At 57.0% G+C, this 18,891-nt stretch overlaps 1 protein-coding gene across 1 annotated transcript in view; it reads right to left on the bottom strand.

Annotated features, from left to right (window-relative positions):
- The window catches only part of LOC140190261 (creatine transporter-like), a 33,352-nt gene extending 15,683 nt beyond the window's left edge, over nt 1-17,669 (bottom strand). The window contains exons 1-6 of the mRNA XM_072246838.1: nt 16,609-17,669; nt 10,536-10,667; nt 6,205-6,442; nt 5,689-5,821; nt 4,134-4,268; nt 2,429-2,532 (exon numbers count right to left, since the gene is read on the bottom strand). Coding sequence (XP_072102939.1) covers nt 2,429-2,532; nt 4,134-4,268; nt 5,689-5,821; nt 6,205-6,442; nt 10,536-10,667; nt 16,609-16,843 — 977 coding nt within the window. The 5' untranslated portion in view covers nt 16,844-17,669. The remainder of the gene's footprint in view (nt 1-2,428; nt 2,533-4,133; nt 4,269-5,688; nt 5,822-6,204; nt 6,443-10,535; nt 10,668-16,608) is intronic.
- Nucleotides 17,670-18,891: the final 1,222 nt, after the last annotated feature.

Here is an 18,891-nt window from a genome sequence, read left to right as displayed (position 1 = left end):
GAAGTGGAACAAGGTCCACAAGGAGAAATCTTCTCTTGAGGCTGAACAACAATTTGCAATTGGGGAAATCCTACATCATCGTCATCGCGTGCTGTGTCCGTATGACATCATCATTATGAGCCTTGTATGACATCAACATTATATGCCGTGTTGTATGATGTGGGCAATCATGGTTCCCCTTAAACATTTCACCTTTCACCCTTAACCTCTGGTTGTGGTCCCACTGTGCAAAGTAAGTTAAAGAGAACTGCACTCGGTTGCCGGGGTGGAGGTATGTCTCCGCCAGAAGAGGTGTAAGGCGCCCTTTCCCTCCGCTACCCTGTGGGTCACCCTTGGGCAATGGTGAGCTGCCAAACACGAACGATGAGCCCCATCTACTTGAAACGACTGGCTTTATGACCCACCTTTGCCCTTCCTCCTGTCAGTAGAGATGTTTCTGCTAGGTCAGTAGCTAAGCCACACACGAAGGCCAGGGGCTGGACTTGGTTGTCAGAAGCTATTTGAGACGCATACCATTTTAAGAGGTAGTGGGAGCCAGTTATAACAACCTAGGGAACCTGAACGGCCATAAAGTACAGCACAGAAACAGGCTCTCCGGCCCATCTAGTCCTTGCCAAACCGTTTAAGCTGCCCACTCCCATCGACCTGCACCGGGATCATAACCCTCCCATCCATGTACCTATCCAAACTTCCCTTAAACGTAGAAACTGCGCTCACATGCACCACCTGCACAGGCAGCTGATTCCACCTCCTCATCACCCTCTGAGAGAAGAAGTTCCCGGTCAAGTTCTCCTCAAACAATTCGCCTTTCACCCTTAACCCATGACCTCTAGCTGTCGTCCCACCCAGCCTCGGTGGAAGACGCCTGCCTGCATTTACCCCCAATCTCTACCTCTCATTATTCCGTATACCTCTGTCAAATCTCTCAGCCCTCTACATTCCAAGGAATAAAGCCCCAATCTATTCAATCTTTCCCTCCAGACTCGACAATATCCTTGTAAATTCTCTCTGCACTCTTTCAACATTATTTACATCTTTCCTGTAGGCAGGTGATGAAGGCTGCACACAAAACTCCAAATTAGGCCTCACCAACATCTTATACAACTTCAACGTAACATCCCATCTGCTGTACTCAGTATTTTGACTTGTGAAGGTCGATGCAGTAAAAGCTTTTTTTTAAAAAGAACAGCTCTATCCACCCTGCTTTCAATGAGTTATATTGTTGGATAAAGATGAACTGATCGCTGGCTGAGCCTCCAGCACGACACATTCTCTGCGAGCGTAACACTATATGCTGGACTCTGATATGGTTTTCCCTTCTGCTGCCACAAAGTTCTGGTGTCTGGAATGTTCCGTGTGGATGGCTCACAAACAGAGCCTGCCACTGTGTCCCCGGACACGTGACCATAGCAAACAAATCACCAGCACACTGAGTATTCTGATCAGATGTGGGTCAGGAGAGAGAGAGAGAGAGACTACAGAGACACGGTTGAGTTTGTCATCTTGCATGGCTGTTACTCGTTAAGGCCAGAGGATATGGGAGCAGAATTAGGCCACTTGGCCCATCGAGTCTAAACGTAGTACAGCACAGGCCCTTCAGCCCACATTGTTGAGCTGGGCGAGTTCAAAAGTAAATTTGAACAAAAGACCCCAAACACTAATCTCTCCTACCAACACAATGTCTGTATCCCTCTGCCTTCCTTACCTCCATGTGCCTGTCCCAATGTCTCTTAAAAGCCTCTGTTGTATTTGCTGCTGTCACCATACCAGGCAGCGCATTCCACCATGGCAATCCACTTCCGTCTCACCTCCATCGTTGTGCCTTCTCCCCGTAACCTTTCACGCCCCAGGAGCCAATCCAATCAACCTCTGCCTTAAATGTCTTTTAACAGACTTTTGGATAGGTACAAGGAGCTTAGTAAAATAGAGGGCTATGGGTAAGCCTAGTAATTTCTAAGGTAGGGACATGTTTGTGGGACGAAGGGCCTGTATTGTGCTGTAGGTTTTCTATGTTCTATTAATGGCCTCCACAGCTACCTGTAGACATGAATCCCGCAGATGCCAAAGAATTTCCTCATCATCTCCATTCCACATGGACATCGCTCTTGCCTGAGGCAGTGCCCTCTGGTCGTAGACTCCCGCAGCGCAGGAACATCCTCCTCAGCTTAGAAAGTGGATTGAAGGGTTGAACTTGGAGGTAGGCCCTTCATCCTGTCCAGGCCAACTATTAAGTGACTACCTTTGACCTTAAATCCTCCCTCGGACCCCCAGCCCCAGCTTGTGCCCGACCACCAACTCCACCCCCCGACCTGTAACCTTTAACCTGGCCAACAGGTGCCCCGACTACTAACCCCAGCTCTGCCACCGAGAGTCTGCTGGCCACCTCCTGACCCCTGACCCCGACCTGCCCTGTGACCCCCGTCCTTACTTGTAGCAGTCATTGTGGAACTGGTTGTAGCTGCCCAGAGCGGTGAGGGCCCCAAGCCCGATGGCGTATGAGAAGAAAATCTGTGTACCAGCATCAATCCATACCTGTGGAGGGAGGAGCAGTCAGAGAGGGGGTGTGGGGACAAACCTGGTTAAATGGCTCACGGCCCTCCCCTCAGGATCCACACCTCATGCCTCATGCCTTACAAGCCTGGTTGAATTTTTTGAGGATGTGACTAAACACATTGATGAAGGAAGAGTAGTAGATGTAGTGTATATGGATTTCAGCAAGGCATTTGATAAGGTACCCCATGCAAGGCTTATTGAGAAAGTAAGGAGGCATGGGATCCAAGTGGACATTGCTTTGTGGATCCAGAACTGGTTTGCCCACAGAAGGCAAAGAGTGGTTGTAGACGGGTCATATTCTGCATGGAGGTCGGTGACCAGTGGTGTGGCTCGGGGATCTGTTCTGGGACCCTTTACTCTTCGTGACTTTTATAAGTGACCTGGATGAGGAAGTGGAGGGATGGGTTAGTAAATTTGCTGATGACACAAAGGTTGGGGGTGTTGTGGATAATGTGGAGGGCTGTCAGAAGTTACAGCGGGACATCAATAGGATACAAAACAGGGCTGAGAAGTGTGAGGTGGTTCATTTTGGTAGGTCAAATATGATAGTAGAATATAGTATTAATGGCAAAACTCTTGGCAGTGTGGAGGATCAGAGGGATCTTGAGGTCCAAGTCCTTTGGACACTCGAAGCAGCTGCGCAGGTTGACTCTGTGGTTAAGGCATTGGCCTCCATCAATTGTGGGATTGAGCTTAAGAGCCAAGAGGTAATGTTGCAGCTATGTAGGACCCTGGCCAGACCCCACTTGGAGTACTGTGCTCAGTTCTGGTTGCCTCACTACAGGAAGGATGTGGAAGCCATAGAAAGGATGCAAAGGAGATTTACAAGGACGTTGCCTGGATTGGGGAGCATGCCTTATGAGAATAGGTTGAGTGAACTCGGCCTTTTCTCCTTGGAGCGATGGAGGATGAGAGGGGTGTATAAGATGATGTGAGGCATTGATCATGTGGATAGTCAGAGGCTTTTTCCCAGGGCTGAAATGGCTAACACGAGAGGGCACAGTTTTAAGGTGCTTGGAACTAGGTGCAGAGGAGATGTCAGGGGTAAGTTTTTTACACAGAGAGTGGTGAGTGCGTGGAATGGGCTGCCGGCGACTGTGGTGGAGGCGGAAATGATAGAGACTTTTAGGAGACTCGTGGATGGGTACATGGAGCTTAGAAAAACAGAGGGCTCTGGGTAACCGCAGGTAATTTCTGAAGTAAGTACATGTTCGGCACAGCGTTGTGGGCCGAAGGGCCTGTGTTGTGCTGCAGGCTTTATGTGCTTCTATGGGATACACTGAAACCACACCTCACCCCATCCCACGTTCCAAAGAAATGCGCCGGATCGACACCTCTCCCCATCCCAACGTTCCAGTGAAATACACTGGGATGAGGTATTAATCCTAATTCTCCCCATGGCCCCTTGAGTGAACGAGAGCTGGTGAAGGTGCTGGCAGAAGTGGCTTGTGATTGCATCTGGGTGGTGGTTGTAGCCTTGGGTGTCTGTGCGCTCCCACTGGATAGATGCCTCCTTCCTCTCCCCTGACCCCTATATCGTCCCTCTTGCCCCCTCACCCCTCCATCCCTCCGCCGCTCACCTGAGGCTCTCCCAGCTTGCTCCAGTCAGGCTGCAGGTAGTAGATGATGCCTTGAACGGCTCCAGGGAGCGTGGCCCCGCGGATCAGCAGGATGGTCAGGATAATGTAGGGGAACGTGGCCGTGAAGTAGACAATCTGTGGGCAGAGGGAAAGCAGTGAGCGGACGGCCTGCGACCCCCACCCACCCTCGAGCGAGCTGCACACCCGGGGCCCCATCCCTACACACAGACAGCTCCCTGTCACCCAGGCACTGAGGACAGACGCCTCACTGAAAGGGGAGAGGTGGTGCGGGGGGAGATGAGGGGGGGAGGTGGCAAAGGAGTGAGGAGGAGTTGAACTAGATTCAGACGATGGGACAGCCTCCCTCTGGGAGCTCGTGGCGACTCTGTGACATTGCCCAGGAGATGGCTGGGACTGACGCTGCCTTTGTCCGAGTGACCCGGGGACCCAACGAGTCTTCAGGCTCCCTGGATACCGGCTGGGCCTACAGCGGTGTCCATGGCAACCGGCCTCCATCCCTCTGAGAGTGGCCGCGTTGGCAGCGGCCCGCCGCGAGAACAAAACCGAGAGCGGGTTCACTGAGAACCTGGGCCCTGGAGCTCTGTCACCGCAAAAACAGTCAGGGAATCACGGCTGGGAAAAGGGGAGAGGAGAGGAGGTGGATCAGGAAGCATTCTGATCAGTAAACCAATTGTTTGGAATCAAATAACCTTGCCTGGTGTCTCGGGGCCGGGTGTGTCCCTCACCCTGGCACACCTTCTCTGCCGCCTGTCTCACACCCCTCCCACGACAATCCACCCTCACCTCCCCAACATGCTTTGCTCCCCTCCAGATTTACAAACTCCTTCTCCACTCCACGCTGACAAATACAGTACTGTGCAAAAGTCCTACGTACCCTACATATATTTACCTGAGACTTTTGCACAGTTCTGTATGTGTTTTGAGGAGGTGACCATTGATCAGTGCTGGACATTGTAAGATGCCAAAATGGACATTCAACAAGGTCCCTCGTGGTTAGTTCATCCAGAAGATTAAGATGCAGGGGACCCAGGGTGACTTGGTCGGTTGGATGCAAGACTGGCTTGCCCATAGACATCGGAGGGTGGCGATTCATGACCGGAGATAGTGAGCCAGTCACGGTCCACAGGGATCTGTGCTGGGACCTCTGTTGTTGGGCTGATTAGTAATACAAAGTTTGGTGAGCTTGTGGACTGTGAAGAAGGTGGTGGGTCTGAGTGGAGGTATGGCAGGTGAAGTTTAATTTGTACAAGTGTGAGGTGTTGCACTTTGGATGGTCAGATGAGAGGGGAGGTAGGCAGCAAATGGGTGGGCACTGACCCTGGGTGTCAACATCTCTGAGGGTCCATCCTGGGCCCAACATATCGCTGCAGTTTCACAGAAGGCATGGCAGAGGCTATATTTCATGAGGAGTTTGAGGAGATTTGGTGATGGGGTTGGGGATTGGAGTGACTTGTCAGTGAGGGCCATGTCCGTCCACCCCAATGATTCCGCTTCGCCCCGGTCACTCCCCCCACGCCGCCTCGGTCCTCATTACCTTCCCTGTGCACTTCACGCCCTTCCAGATGCAGAAGTAGACAAGGAGCCACGTGGCGACGAGGCAGAGTGTCACCTGCCAGCTCATCTCGCCCATCTCTGCCAGTCCGCTCGACAGCCGCAGCACTCTCCTCCTGTAAGAGAGGCCGTGGCTGGTTAACTGGGGTAGGCATCACACCGGCACGGTGCAGAGTCTGAGCACGTGGCCTCGCAGCAAGAGGCTCGGCTGGTCATCATGGAGGCTGCAGCTGCAGACCACTCAGCCCATCGAGGCTGTTCCAAGGGGTCAGGGAGACCATTAAGTCTACTGAGGTTTTTTTTCCATGAGGACAAGGAGACCATTCAGTCCATCTATGTTAGCCCACAGGGACTGGGAGAGCATTCAGACTACTCTGACTGTTGCACCGAGACCAGTCAGCCCATCGTGAACGTACAATCTGGAAGAGAAGGCCTTTAAAGCCTCAGACCGGGATCTAATCGCCATCCCCAACCCCACCCTCGCTGTGACGCGACTTACTCCCAGAACTCGACGATAGAGGACTGTGCCTGCCCCTGGGGAGTGCAGGCGCTGACGTTGGTGTCGCCAGAGACGCCACAGCCTTCGGAGCACGCGTCGGTGTTCCACGTGTTGTTACAGGAGGCCCAGGGCAGCGGGGTGGAGAACGAGTTCACCAGGTAGAACGAGCCCCAGCTCAGGATCATGATATAGTACGTGTTACAGAAGAAGACGATCACCATCGAGGCAAAGCCCAGTCCTGTTCGCAAGGGCCAGATTTGCAGTTAATGCATCACTCACACCGACCTCCTCATCACCCCCACACTGAGAGCACGGTGTTCCCACCTCACCGTCACTCCCACAGCACAGTCCCACCTCACCACCCCATCCCACAGCACGGTCCCACCTCACTGCCCCGTCCCACTGCACAGTCCCACCTCACCGCCCCGTCCCACAGCACGGCTCTCCCTCACCACCCCTACCACAGCACACCCCACCCCACAGCACGGTCCCACCTCACCGCCCCGTCCCACTGCACGGTCCCACCTCACCACCCCGTCCCACAGCACGGTCCCACCTCACTGCCCCGTCCCACTGCACAGTCCCACCTCACCGCCCCGTCCCACAGCACGGCCCTCCCTCACCACCCCTACCACAGCACACCCCACCCCACAGCACGGTCCCACCTCACCGCCCCGTCCCACTGCACGGTCCCACCTCACCACCCCGTCCCACAGCACGGTCCCACCTCACTGCCCCGTCCCACTGCACAGTCCCACCTCACCGCCCCGTCCCACAGCATGGCCCTCCCTCACCACCCCTACCACAGCACACCCCACCCCACAGCACGGTCCCACCTCACCGCCCCGTCCCACTGCACGGTCCCACCTCACCACCCCGTCCCACAGCACGGTCCCACCTCACTGCCCCGTCCCACTGCACAGTCCCACCTCACCGCCCCGTCCCACAGCACGGCCCTCCCTCACCACCCCTACCACAGCACACCCCACCCCACAGCACGGTCCCACCTCACCGCCCCGTCCCACTGCACGGTCCCACCTCACCACCCCGTCCCACAGCACGGTCCCACCTCACTGCCCCGTCCCACTGCACAGTCCCACCTCACCGCCCCGTCCCACAGCATGGCCCTCCCTCACCACCCCTACCACAGCACACCCCACCCCACAGCACGGTCCCACCTCACCGCCCCGTCCCACTGCACGGTCCCACCTCACCACCCCGTCCCACAGCACGGTCCCACCTCACTGCCCCGTCCCACTGCACAGTCCCACCTCACCGCCCCGTCCCACAGCACGGTCCCACCTCACTGTCAGTCCCACAGCACAGCCCTCCCTCACCACCCCGTCCCACAGCACAGCCCTCCCTCACCACCCCTACCACAGCACACCCCACCCCACTGCACGGTCCCACCTCACCGCCCCGTCCACAGCACGGCCCTCCCTCACCGCCCTGTCCCACAGCACGGCCCCACCTCACCGCCCCACTCCACTGCACGGACCCACCTCACCGTCAGTCCCACAGCACGGCCCTCCCTCCCCACCCCGTCCCACAGCACGGCCCTCCCTCCCCACCCCGTCCCACAGCACGGCCCTCCCTCCCCGTCCTCCCACAGCACGGACCCACCTCACTGCCCCGTCCCACAACACAGTCCTCCCTCACCACCCCGTCCCACAGCACGGACCCACCTCACCGCCCCTCCCACAGCACGGCCCCACCTCACCACCCCACCTCACAGCACGGCCCTCCCTCCCCGTCCTCCCACAGCACGGTCCCACCTCACCGCCCCTCCCACAGCACGGACCCACCTCACCGCCCCACCCACAGCACGGACCCACCTCACCGCCCTGTCCCACAGCACGGCCCTCCCTCACTGCCCCACCTCACAGCACGGCCCTCCCTCCCCGTCCTCCCACAGCACGGTCCCACCTCACCGCCCCTCCCACAGCACGGCCCTCCCTCACCGCCCCACCCACAGCACGGACCCACCTCACCGCCCTGTCCCACAGCACGGCCCTCCCTCACCGTCCCGTCCCACAGCACGGACCCACCTCACCGCCCTGTCCCACAGCACGGCCCTCCCTCACTGCCCCACCCCACAGCACGGACCCACCTCACCGTCAGTCCCACAGCACGGACCCACCTCACCACCCCGTCCCACAGCATGGCCCTCCCTCACCGCCCCGTCCCACAGCACAGCCCTCCCTCACCGCCCCTCCCACAGCACGGCCCTCCCTCTCCGCCCCGTCCCACAGCACGGACCCACCTCACCACCTCGTCCCACAGCACGGACCCACCTCACCACCTCGTCCCACAGCACAGACCCACCTCACCGCCCACCCCACTGCACGGCCCTCCCTCCCCACCCCGTCCCACAGCACGGACCCACCTCACCGCCCCTCCCACAGCACAGCCCCACCTCACCGCCCCGTCCACAGCACGGCCCTCCCTCCCCACCCCGTCCCACAGCACGGACCCACCTCACCACCTCGTCCCACAGCACGGCCCCACCTCACCGTCACTCTCACAACACGGTCCCACCTCACCGCCCCTCCCACAGCACGGTCCCACCTCACCGCCCGTCCCACAGCACGGCCCTCCCTCACCGCCCCACCCCACAGCACGGCCCTCCCTCACTGCCCCACCCCACAGCACGGACCCACCTCACCACCCCACCCCACTGCACGGCCCTCCCTCCCCGCCCCGTCCCACAGCATGGACCCACCTCACCACCCCGTCCCACAGCACGGCCCTCCCTCACTGTCACTCCCACAGAATGGCCCTCCCTCACCGCCCCGTCCCACAGCACGGTCCCACCTCACTGCCCCACCCCACAGCACGGTCCTCCCTCACCGCCCCGTCCCACAGCACGGTCCCACCTCACCGCCCCACAGCACGGACCCACCTCACCGCCCCGTCCCACAGCACGGCCCTCCCTCGCCGCCCCACCCCACTGCACGGCCCTCCCTCGCCGCCCCACCCCACTGCACGGACCCACCTCACCACGCCGTCCCACAGCACGGCCCTACCTCACTGTCACTCCCACAGCACGGTCCCACCTCACCGCCCCACCCCACAGCATGGCCCTCCCTCACCGCCCCGTCCCACAGCACGGTCCCACCTCACCGCCCCGTCCCACAGCACGGCCCGCCCGCACCGCCCCGTCCCACTGCACGGCCCTCCCTCACCGCCCCACCCCATAGCACGGCCCTCCCTCACTGCCCCTCCCACAGCACGGCCCTCCCTCCCCGCCCCACCCCACAGCACGGCCCTCCCTCACCGTCCCACCCCACAGCACGGCCCTCCCTCACCGCCCCACCCCACAGCACGGCCCTCCCGCACCGTCCCACCCCACAGCACGGTCCCACCTCACCGCCCCGTCCCACTGCACGGCCCTCCCTCCCCGCCCCGTCCCACAGCACAGCCCTTCTGCACCGCCCTGTCCCACTGCACTGTCCCACCTCACCACCCTGTCCCACTGCATGGCCCTCCCTTCCCGCCCCGTCCCACAGCACGGCCCTCCCTTCCCGCCCCGTCCCACTGCATGGCCCTTCCTCACCGCCCCTCCCACAGCACAGTCCTCCCTCACTGCCCCATCCCATAGCACAGCCCTCCCTCACTGCCCCTCCCACAGCACGGCCCTCCTCACCGCCCCACCCCAGAGCACAGCCCTCTCTCCCGCTCTCTGTGCTTACACCAGCCAAAACTGATGAGAGACAATGTACTTGTTTACAAATCGATTTCCCTTGATCCCCAACTGTGTGTGTGAGAGAGAGAGAGAGAGAGAGAGAGAGAAAATCTGTCTGTGAAAGGGAAGAGAGAGAGAGAATATGACAGAGTGTCCGTGAGAGAGAAAGAGAGAGTGTATCTGTGAGAGGGAGAGAAAGTCTGTCTGTGAGAGAGAGCATGTGGAAGTGTGTCTGAGAGAGAGAATGTGGAACTGTCTGTGGGAGAGAGAGAGAAAGTGTGTCTGTGGGAGAGATGGAGAAAGTGTGTGAGAGATAAAGAGGAAGGTGTGAAGATGAAAAAAATGAGACAGAGGGAGACTGATGGGAAGATTGAGTTTAGGAATTTGGAAAAGGGATATTGAGAGAAATGGAGAGTGTGGCGGGAGAGCAAGAGATTCAAATGGAAGTTGTGAGGGAGAGATGGATTGGAGAGGGACAGGAAGAGGATTGGAATGAATGAGGGCAAAGTCAGTGTCAGAGTGAAGTAGAGAGACGGGGGAGTTGAATGAGTGCGGGAGACGGGGTGGGGGCGTCCGAGTGAGAGCGGGTGATGGGGGGGGCATCCCAATTGGCCCAGGAGACGGGGTTACACGCTCTTTGACAAACCTTTGAAAAGTGGTGCGATGTTCCAGACATTGATCCCACCGGCCTTCATGAACTGCCCAAGCGAGATTTCCAGGAAAAAGATGGGAATCCCGCCAAACATGGCAACCAGGATGTAGGGAATGAGGAAAACACCTGTGAGGGAAGCACAGATAGGGAGGTTACATAAAAATGGGGAGTTTAACGTCTCTCTATAGGTGGGCAGAGCTAGACCGGAAAACAATTCCCATCTCCCTACACACTGGGAGCACCGTGCACAGTTCCCGTCTCCCTATCCCTGGGTCAGACCCACACCGGGAACACCATGCACAGTTCCTGTCTCCCTATCCCCGGGTCAGACCCACACCGGGAACACCGTGCACAGTTCCTGTCTCAGTATCCCTGGGTCAGACCCACACCGGGAGCAACGTGCACAGTTCCCGTCTCCGTATCCCGGGTCAGACCCACACCGGGAACACCGTGCACAGTTCCCGTCTCCCTATCCCTGGGTCAGACCCACACCGGGAGCACCGTGCACAGTTCCCATCTCTGTAACCCCGGGTCAGACCCACACCAGGAGCACCGTGCACAGTTCCTGTCTCTGTATCACTGGGTCAGTCCCACACCGGGGACACTGTGAACAGTTACCGTGTCCCTATCCCTGGGTCAGACCCACAGCGGGAGCACCGTGCACAGTTCCCGTCTCCCTATTCCTGGGCCAGACCCACACCGGGAGCATCGTGCACAGTTCCCGTCTCCGTATCCCTGGGTCAGACCCACACCGGGAGCACCATGCACAGTTCCTGTCTCTGTATCACTGGGTCAGACCCAAACCGGGAGCACTGTGCACAGTTCCTATCTCCCTATATCTGGGTCAGACCCACACCAGGAGCACCGTGCACAGTTCCCGTCTCCCTATCCCTGGGTCAGACCCACACCGGGAGCACCGAGCACAGTTCCCGTCTCCCTATCCCTGGGTCAGACCCACACCGGGAGCACCGTGCACAGTTCCCGTCTCTGTATCACTGGGTCAGACCCACACCGGGAGCACCGTGCACAGTTCCCGTCTCCGTATCCCTGGGTCAGACCCACACCGGGAGCACCGTGCACAGTTCCCATCTCCCTATCCCTGGGTCAGACCCACACCGGGAGCACCGAGCACAGTTCCCGTCTCCGTATCCCTGGGTCAGACCCACACCGGGAGCACCGAGCACAGTTCCCGTCTCCGTATCCCTGGGTCAGACCCACACCGGGAGCACCGAGCACAGTTCCCGTCTCCGTATCCCTGGGTCAGACCCACACCGGGAGCATCGTGCACAGTTCCCGTCTCCCTATCCCTGGGTCAGACCCACACCGGGAGCACCGTGCACAGTTCCTGTGTCCCTATCCCTGGGTCATACCCACACCGGGAGCACCGTGCACAGTTCCCGTGTCCCTATCCCTGGGTCAGACCCACACCGGGAGCACCGTGCACAGTTCCCGTGTCCCTGTTCCTGGGTCAGACCCACACCGGGAGCACCGCGCACAGTTCCCATCTCCATCCCCGAGTTCCTGTCCCCATCAAGCATTCAGTTCCACATCTCTATGTGAAAAACCATTCTCCCCGCCACCCCGGCCCCCCACCCACCCGGCTGAGGGACCATCTCAGACCAGCCCACGGTCGCGGGTGCACCCCTCGGCCCCCCACCCACCCGGCCGAGGGACCACCTCAGACCAGCCCACGGTCGCGGGTGCACCCCTCGGCCCCCCACCCGCCCGGCCGAGGGACCACCTCAGACCAGCCATGGTGGTGGGTGCACCCCCCGGCCCCCCACCCGCCCGGCTGAGGGACCACCTCAGACCAGCCCACGGTCGCGGGTGCACCCCTCGGCCCCCCACCCGCCCGGCCGAGGGACCACCTCAGACCAGCCCACGGTCGCGGGTGCACCCCTCGGCCCCCCACCCGCCCGGCCGAGGGACCACCTCAGACCAGCCCACGGTCGCGGGTGCACCCCTCGGCCCCCCACCCGCCCGGCCGAGGGACCACCTCAGACCAGCCCACGGTCGCGGGTGCACCCCTCGGCCCCCACGTCGCGGGTGCACTCTAACTTGGTGTTGCAGACAGCGGGATGGGGGGAAGGAAGGTGAGAGAGGACAGGAGATTGTGGAGACTGAGGGGTGGGCCGACAGGGAGGAGAACGGTAGGAAGGTTCAGAGGCAGGAGACGGCGTGGGGTAAATCGAGAGAGGACGAGATAGAGAGAGACAGATGGGTGTGGGGGACATGCAGGCAATGGATATGGAGCAGGTCATGAGTGGTTCTTGTTGAGTGCAGATGGCATTCATTTGCTGAGGGGGGGAGAGGGGGAGGGGGAGGGGAGTTGGGGACAGAAGGAGGGGTGGAGGAAGTGGGGGCAACTGGTTGAAGGTTAGAGAGTGAAAGCCAAGGTGAATCTGAAATGAAGAAGGGGAAGGGAGAAACTGGGAGTGATTGGAGAGGAGTTTGGGCTGAGCGTCAGGAGAGGAGAGGAACATGATCTGTCCAAGCACCACATGCAGAAATGCAGAGACTTTGAGAAAACGAGAGAGTTACAGAGAGTGGGGAACTAGCCAAAGATAGTCAGGGTTAATGGCAGCTGTTCACAGGCACTGGGGCGGAGATACCAGGAGTGACTGAGAGGGGCTGGTGCAAGCACTTACTATGTAAGGAGATTGTCTGTTTAAACACTCATCCCACACACCGAGTCAGGGATAGAAACACACACACCCACAATCAGAGAGATAGAGACAGACAGACACACACACACACACACACACACACACAGTCAGAGATAGAAACACACACACACACACAATCAGAGAGATAGAGACAGACAGACACACACACACAGAGTCAGAGATAGAAACACACACACACACTCACAATCAGAGGGATAGAGACACACACACACACTCACACAGAGTCAGAGATACAGACACACACACACACAGTCAGAGAGATACAGACAGACAGACATGCAATGCACACTCACAGTGTCAGAGATATAAACAGACACACACACACACAGTCAGAGAGATGGAGACAGACACACACACAATCACAGTGTCAGAGATAGAAACACATACACACACACACACAGTCAGAGGGATAGAGACAGACACACACACACACACACACACTCACACATACACACTCACAGAGTCAGAGAGAGAAACAGACAGACACACACAGAGTCAGAGAGATACAGACAGACCGACACACACACACACACACAGTCAGAGAGATAGGGACAGACAGACACACACACACACACACATACACAAGTCAGAGATCAAAACAGAGTCATGTGACCCAGACAGATGGGCTTATCCTTTATATCCTATGTCTTACCAAACAAAAATGATCTAATAACTTCACTTTATTTCCCACTCAAGACTTGTTGGCATGATCGAGGGATGGGTAGGGAGCCACAGCACAGGAAAATCATGGATTAGAGAAGGAGAGACTCCCTCTACAGTGACCCATCACACAACACATGGAATGAAAAGCATTCGAGAGACAGAGAGAGCTCATGGAGACGGGGGATAGTAGGTCACGGAGATGGGGAGGGTTGTAGGGTTGAGGGGTCACAGAGATGGGGGTGTCGCAGAGACAGGACGGGGTGTAGGTGAGGAGGAGAGATCAGAGTACCTGGGGGAAAGTCAGGTGCTCAGAGGGGGAAGGTGTGAACTCCACACACAGTCATCGCCAGAGGCAGGCACCACCCCAGGTACACAGGGTCCTAGGCAGTCAGATACTTGGGGGGGGGGCGCGTGTGGGTAGAGTGGGGCAGCTTTCCCAGTGGGGGAGTGAGAGCCGGGATGTGGAACTTGAAGGGTATGGGTAATCTGAGAGCCTGACTCCAACCCTAGCTAGAAACCGACACTCCAAGGCGCACGTACAGCATGCCTGGAACGGCGGGGTAAGAGGCAACTCGAGCTGTGCTGGAAGGGGCAGTGCGGGGAGGGGAGGGGGCAGATATTCAGCCTCTGGAGGTCCTGAGAGTTTGTACTGGGGCTGGTGCTGAGGGTTTGACAGATTTGGACGTGTCAAGATTCACACAGTCGTGGTGCCTAACAGCGTAAAAACAGGGTCAAACTGTTAATCCTATTGATCTATACCAGGACCATGGCTCTCCATACCCCTCCCATCCATTTACCTATCCAAACTTCTCTTAAATGTTGACACCACCACCACCGCCTCCCCTTGTTCCCCCGAAACATTTCACTTTTCACCCCTAACCCATGACCTCTAGTTGTAGTCCCACCCAACCTCAGCAGAAACGGCCTGTCTATACCCCTCATGACTTTGTACAGCTCTATCAAACCTCTCCTCATTCTCCTACGCCCCAGGAAATAAAGTCTGAACCCAGTCTACCTTTCCACATAACCTAGGCCCTCCAGTCCCAGTGACATCCTTGTAACTTTTCTCTGTAGTCTTTCAATCTTATTGATAGCTTTCCTGTAGGTAGGTGACCGGAACTGCCCACCACACTCCAAATGAGTCCTCAGCATAACATCCCAACTCCTGCACTCAGTACTTTGATTTATGAAGGCCAAAGTTTTCTTGACCACCCTTTAAAGGAGTTACGGACCTGTATTCCTAGATCCCTCTGTTCCCGATGGCTCATGTGCAAGTCATACCCGGATTTGTCCTCCCAAAGTGGTAATTTAGGGCGTAACATAGAAAACCTACAGCACAATACGGGCCCTTCGGCCCACAAAGCTGTGCTGAACATGTCCCTACCTTAGAACTACCTAGGCTTACCCATAGCCCTCTATTTTTCTAAGCTCCATGTAGCCATCCAGACCCTATCATTTCCGCCTCCACCACCATCACCGGCAGCCCATTCCACGCACTCACCACTCTCTGCGTAAAAAACTTACCCTTGACATCTCCTCTGTACCTACTTCCAAGCACCTTAAAACTGTGCCCTCTTGTGCTAGCCATTTCAGCCCTGGGAAAAAGCCTCTGACTATCCACACGATCAATGCCTCTCATCATCTTATACACCTCTATCAGGTACCTCTCATCCTCTGTCGCTCCAAGGAGAAAAGGTCGAGTTCACTTAATCTATTCTCATAAGGCATGCTCCCCAATCCAGGCAACGTCCTTGTAAATTTCCTCTGCACCCTTTCTATGGTTTCCAAGTCTTTCCTGTAGTGAGGCGACCAGAATTGAGCACAGTGGGGTCTGACCAGGGTCCTATATAGTGTGCACTGCAAGGTTGGTATATTTTGGACGGTTGGGGTGTTTTTTCCCCCCCTGGAGGGGCTGAGTATTTTTACACCTTCAGGGCATATTTGTTGAGTCATTATGTGCTGTGTTGTACAATGTAGCTGATCACGATCTTTCTGTGGTTTTGATTGTCCTTGGCAAACTTTTCTACAGAAGTGGTTTGCCATCGCCTTCTTCTGGGCAGTGACTTTACAAGATAGGTGACCCCAGCCATTGTCAGTGCTCTTCAAAGGTTGTCTGCCTGATGTCAGTGGTCGCATACCCAGGGCTTGTGATCTGCACCAGCTGCTCATGCAACCATTCTTTGGGGGCACGAGAGGACGAGTAATTGGAGGGTTGGGGTAATTTGGAGCATTAGAAGTATTTAGAGGGCCAGTTACTGGGTGAAGGATTGGAGGTGAATGTGGGTACTCTGGGAGAGGTTCAAGGGTTATTTTTTATGGGTTTGGGGGGGATTCTGTGAATGAGGGAGATAATACTGGGGTTGAATGTTTGAGTAGATTGGGGGATTAGCAGATATTTGGGGGTCAGTGTATGGAGAAGGGTTGAGGGGTTGGGATTATTTCGGGCGGAGTGTGTGCAGGGATGAAACTATGCAGAAGTGGGGCTATGCGTGGCTGGGGTTATTTTGGGGAACCAGAGTATTCTCAAAATACCTCTGGCGGTGAGTATCCTTGTGCAGCGGATGATCTCGGGGTTTTAACCCGGGTGATGTCGCAGCGGTACCGGTTGAGATCAGGGAAGCCCAAGGTGATTTCTGTGTCCCTGGTGATGGCCACGCATAAGCGGACGATCACGAGCTGATGTTAAGGTGCAACCGAGAGAGGTTCCGCCCCCTTACCTCCGCCGTTCTTGTAACACAGGTATGGAAAACGCCACACGTTGCCCAGCCCCACTGCGAAGCCCACGCAAGACATGATGAAGTCCATCTGGTTGTTCCAGGTCGCCCTCTGGGTCATCCCCTCCGGGGTGTCCCCTCCCGCGGTCTCGCTGTCCGCCGGGCGCTCGGGCCGCGCCGCTCTCCGCTGCTCCTTCCACAGGTGCTGGGCGCCGCCGCGGGGGTCGCGGCTCTCCATTTCGGCTGGGTCGGCGCAAAGTTGCGTCGCTCTCTCTCCCGCGGTCCCGGCTTCAGAAACAATCCACAAAACACTTGAAGCTGAGTCTGAAGTAGTGCATTAGGGGCCCCGGGACCGCGCGGTCGCCTCCAGAGTCTGCGCTCCCTTGCTGCGAGCGCTTCCTCGACACGGGCACCGACACCAGAGGATTCTCCCGGTCAACCGCTCTCTCCCACTCCACAGCCCGGCTGCTTTATACCCGCAAGCGGCCGGCGCCGCCTCCTCGCCCTCTCACACCCCTCGCCACCTAATTTGGGCAGCGAGTTCTCGCAGGAGCGGGCCAGAAGTGGGACGAGGCGGGGAAACACTGCCCTCCTCACCCCGGCGCTCACACACACATACCAATGCTTCTCTCTCTCTCTCTCTCTCACACACACACACACATACTCCACTCTCTCACACACACATACCAATGCTTTTCTTTCTCTTTCTCTTTCTCTCTCTCACACACACTCCACTCTCTCTCCCCCACTCTCCCATACACACACTCTCTCACACACACCACTTACTCTCACTCTCTCTCACGCACACCATTCTCTCTCTTTCTCTCACACATCAATCTTTCTCACACACCACTCTCTCTCACACACACCACACACTCTCTCCGTCTCACACACACAGACACAGCTACACACCCCTCCCTCATACACACACACACACACACTGGCTACAGTGTGTCACAATGGGAGGGGACACACACACACACACACACACACACACACCACTCTCTCTCTCTCACACACACACACACACACACACACCACTCTCTCTCTCTCTCACACACACTCACCATTCTTTCTCAGACACACCACACACTCTCTCTCTCACACAGACACAGCTACACACCCCTCCCTCACGCACCCCCCCCCCACACGCACACAAACACACTGGCTGTACAACGTGTCACAACGGGAATGGAGACACACACACCACTCTCTCTCACACGCACATACACATACACACCCACCCTTAAACACAGTGACACACACGCTCACATAAACGCATAGACACACAGAGATCTATGCACCCACATTGTATGTGTAAAGTGTCTCGCACTGGGATAGACAGACATACACACCCACGGAAGCACAGAGGTATATAGACACAGACACCCTGCATGTACAGGGATGGTGTAGAGGACAGAATTTATGGTCCTGGATCTCTGATTGGAGGGATGCTGCAGGAGGTGGGCTTTCAGCACTTTGATCTCAAAATGGATAATGGTGCAGTAGGTGGGCTTTAGGGTCCTGGATCTCTGACTGTACGGATGGTGCAGGAGGTGGTTGTTATCTTTTGGGATGGTGCAGCAGATAGACTTTAGGGTAATAGATGTCTGGTGGGACTGTGCAGGGGGTGGGATTTATAGTCCTGGATCTCTGTCTGTACGGTTGGACTTCAGGGTCCCTGATCTCAGACCTGAGGGACAGTGCAAGAGTTGGGTGTTATGGTCCGTGACCAATTTATTGAGGGATGGTGCAGGAGTTGGGCTTTATGGTTCTGGATCTCCTCTGATTGGAGGGATGGTGCAAGAGGTGGTCTTTAGGGTGCTGGATCTCCCATTGAGTGGAGGGATGGTGAAGGAGAGAGGCTTTAGTGTCCAGGATCTCATCCAGAGAGGCTGGTGCAGATGGTGGGGTGTAGCTGGACGGATGCTGTAGGAGGTGGACATTAGGTTCCTAGATCTCTGTCTCGAGGGATGTTGCAGGAGGTGGGCTTTCGGGTCCTGGTTCTCGGTTTGGAGCAATGGTGCATGAGATGGGTTTAGCTGTTGGGACAGGGCAGAAGATGGGCTTTATGGTCCTTGACAACTTTATTGAGGGATGGTGCAGGAGTTGGGTTTTAGGGTCCTGGCTCTCCTTGATTGGAGGAATGGTACAGGAGGTGGGCTTTATGGTCCTTGACTACTTTATTGACGGATCGTGCAGGAGTTGGGCTTTAGAATCCTGGCTCTCCTCTGATTGGAGGGAAGGTGCAGGAGGTGGGCTTTAGGGTCTTCAGTCTTTGTCTGG

This window comes from Mobula birostris, chromosome 29 (genome assembly GCF_030028105.1).
Source record: "Mobula birostris isolate sMobBir1 chromosome 29, sMobBir1.hap1, whole genome shotgun sequence".
Classification (NCBI taxonomy): Eukaryota; Metazoa; Chordata; class Chondrichthyes; order Myliobatiformes; family Myliobatidae; genus Mobula; species Mobula birostris.
The sequence above is the reverse complement of the archived record's forward strand: the minus strand, read 5'-3'. Positions and strand labels throughout refer to the sequence as shown.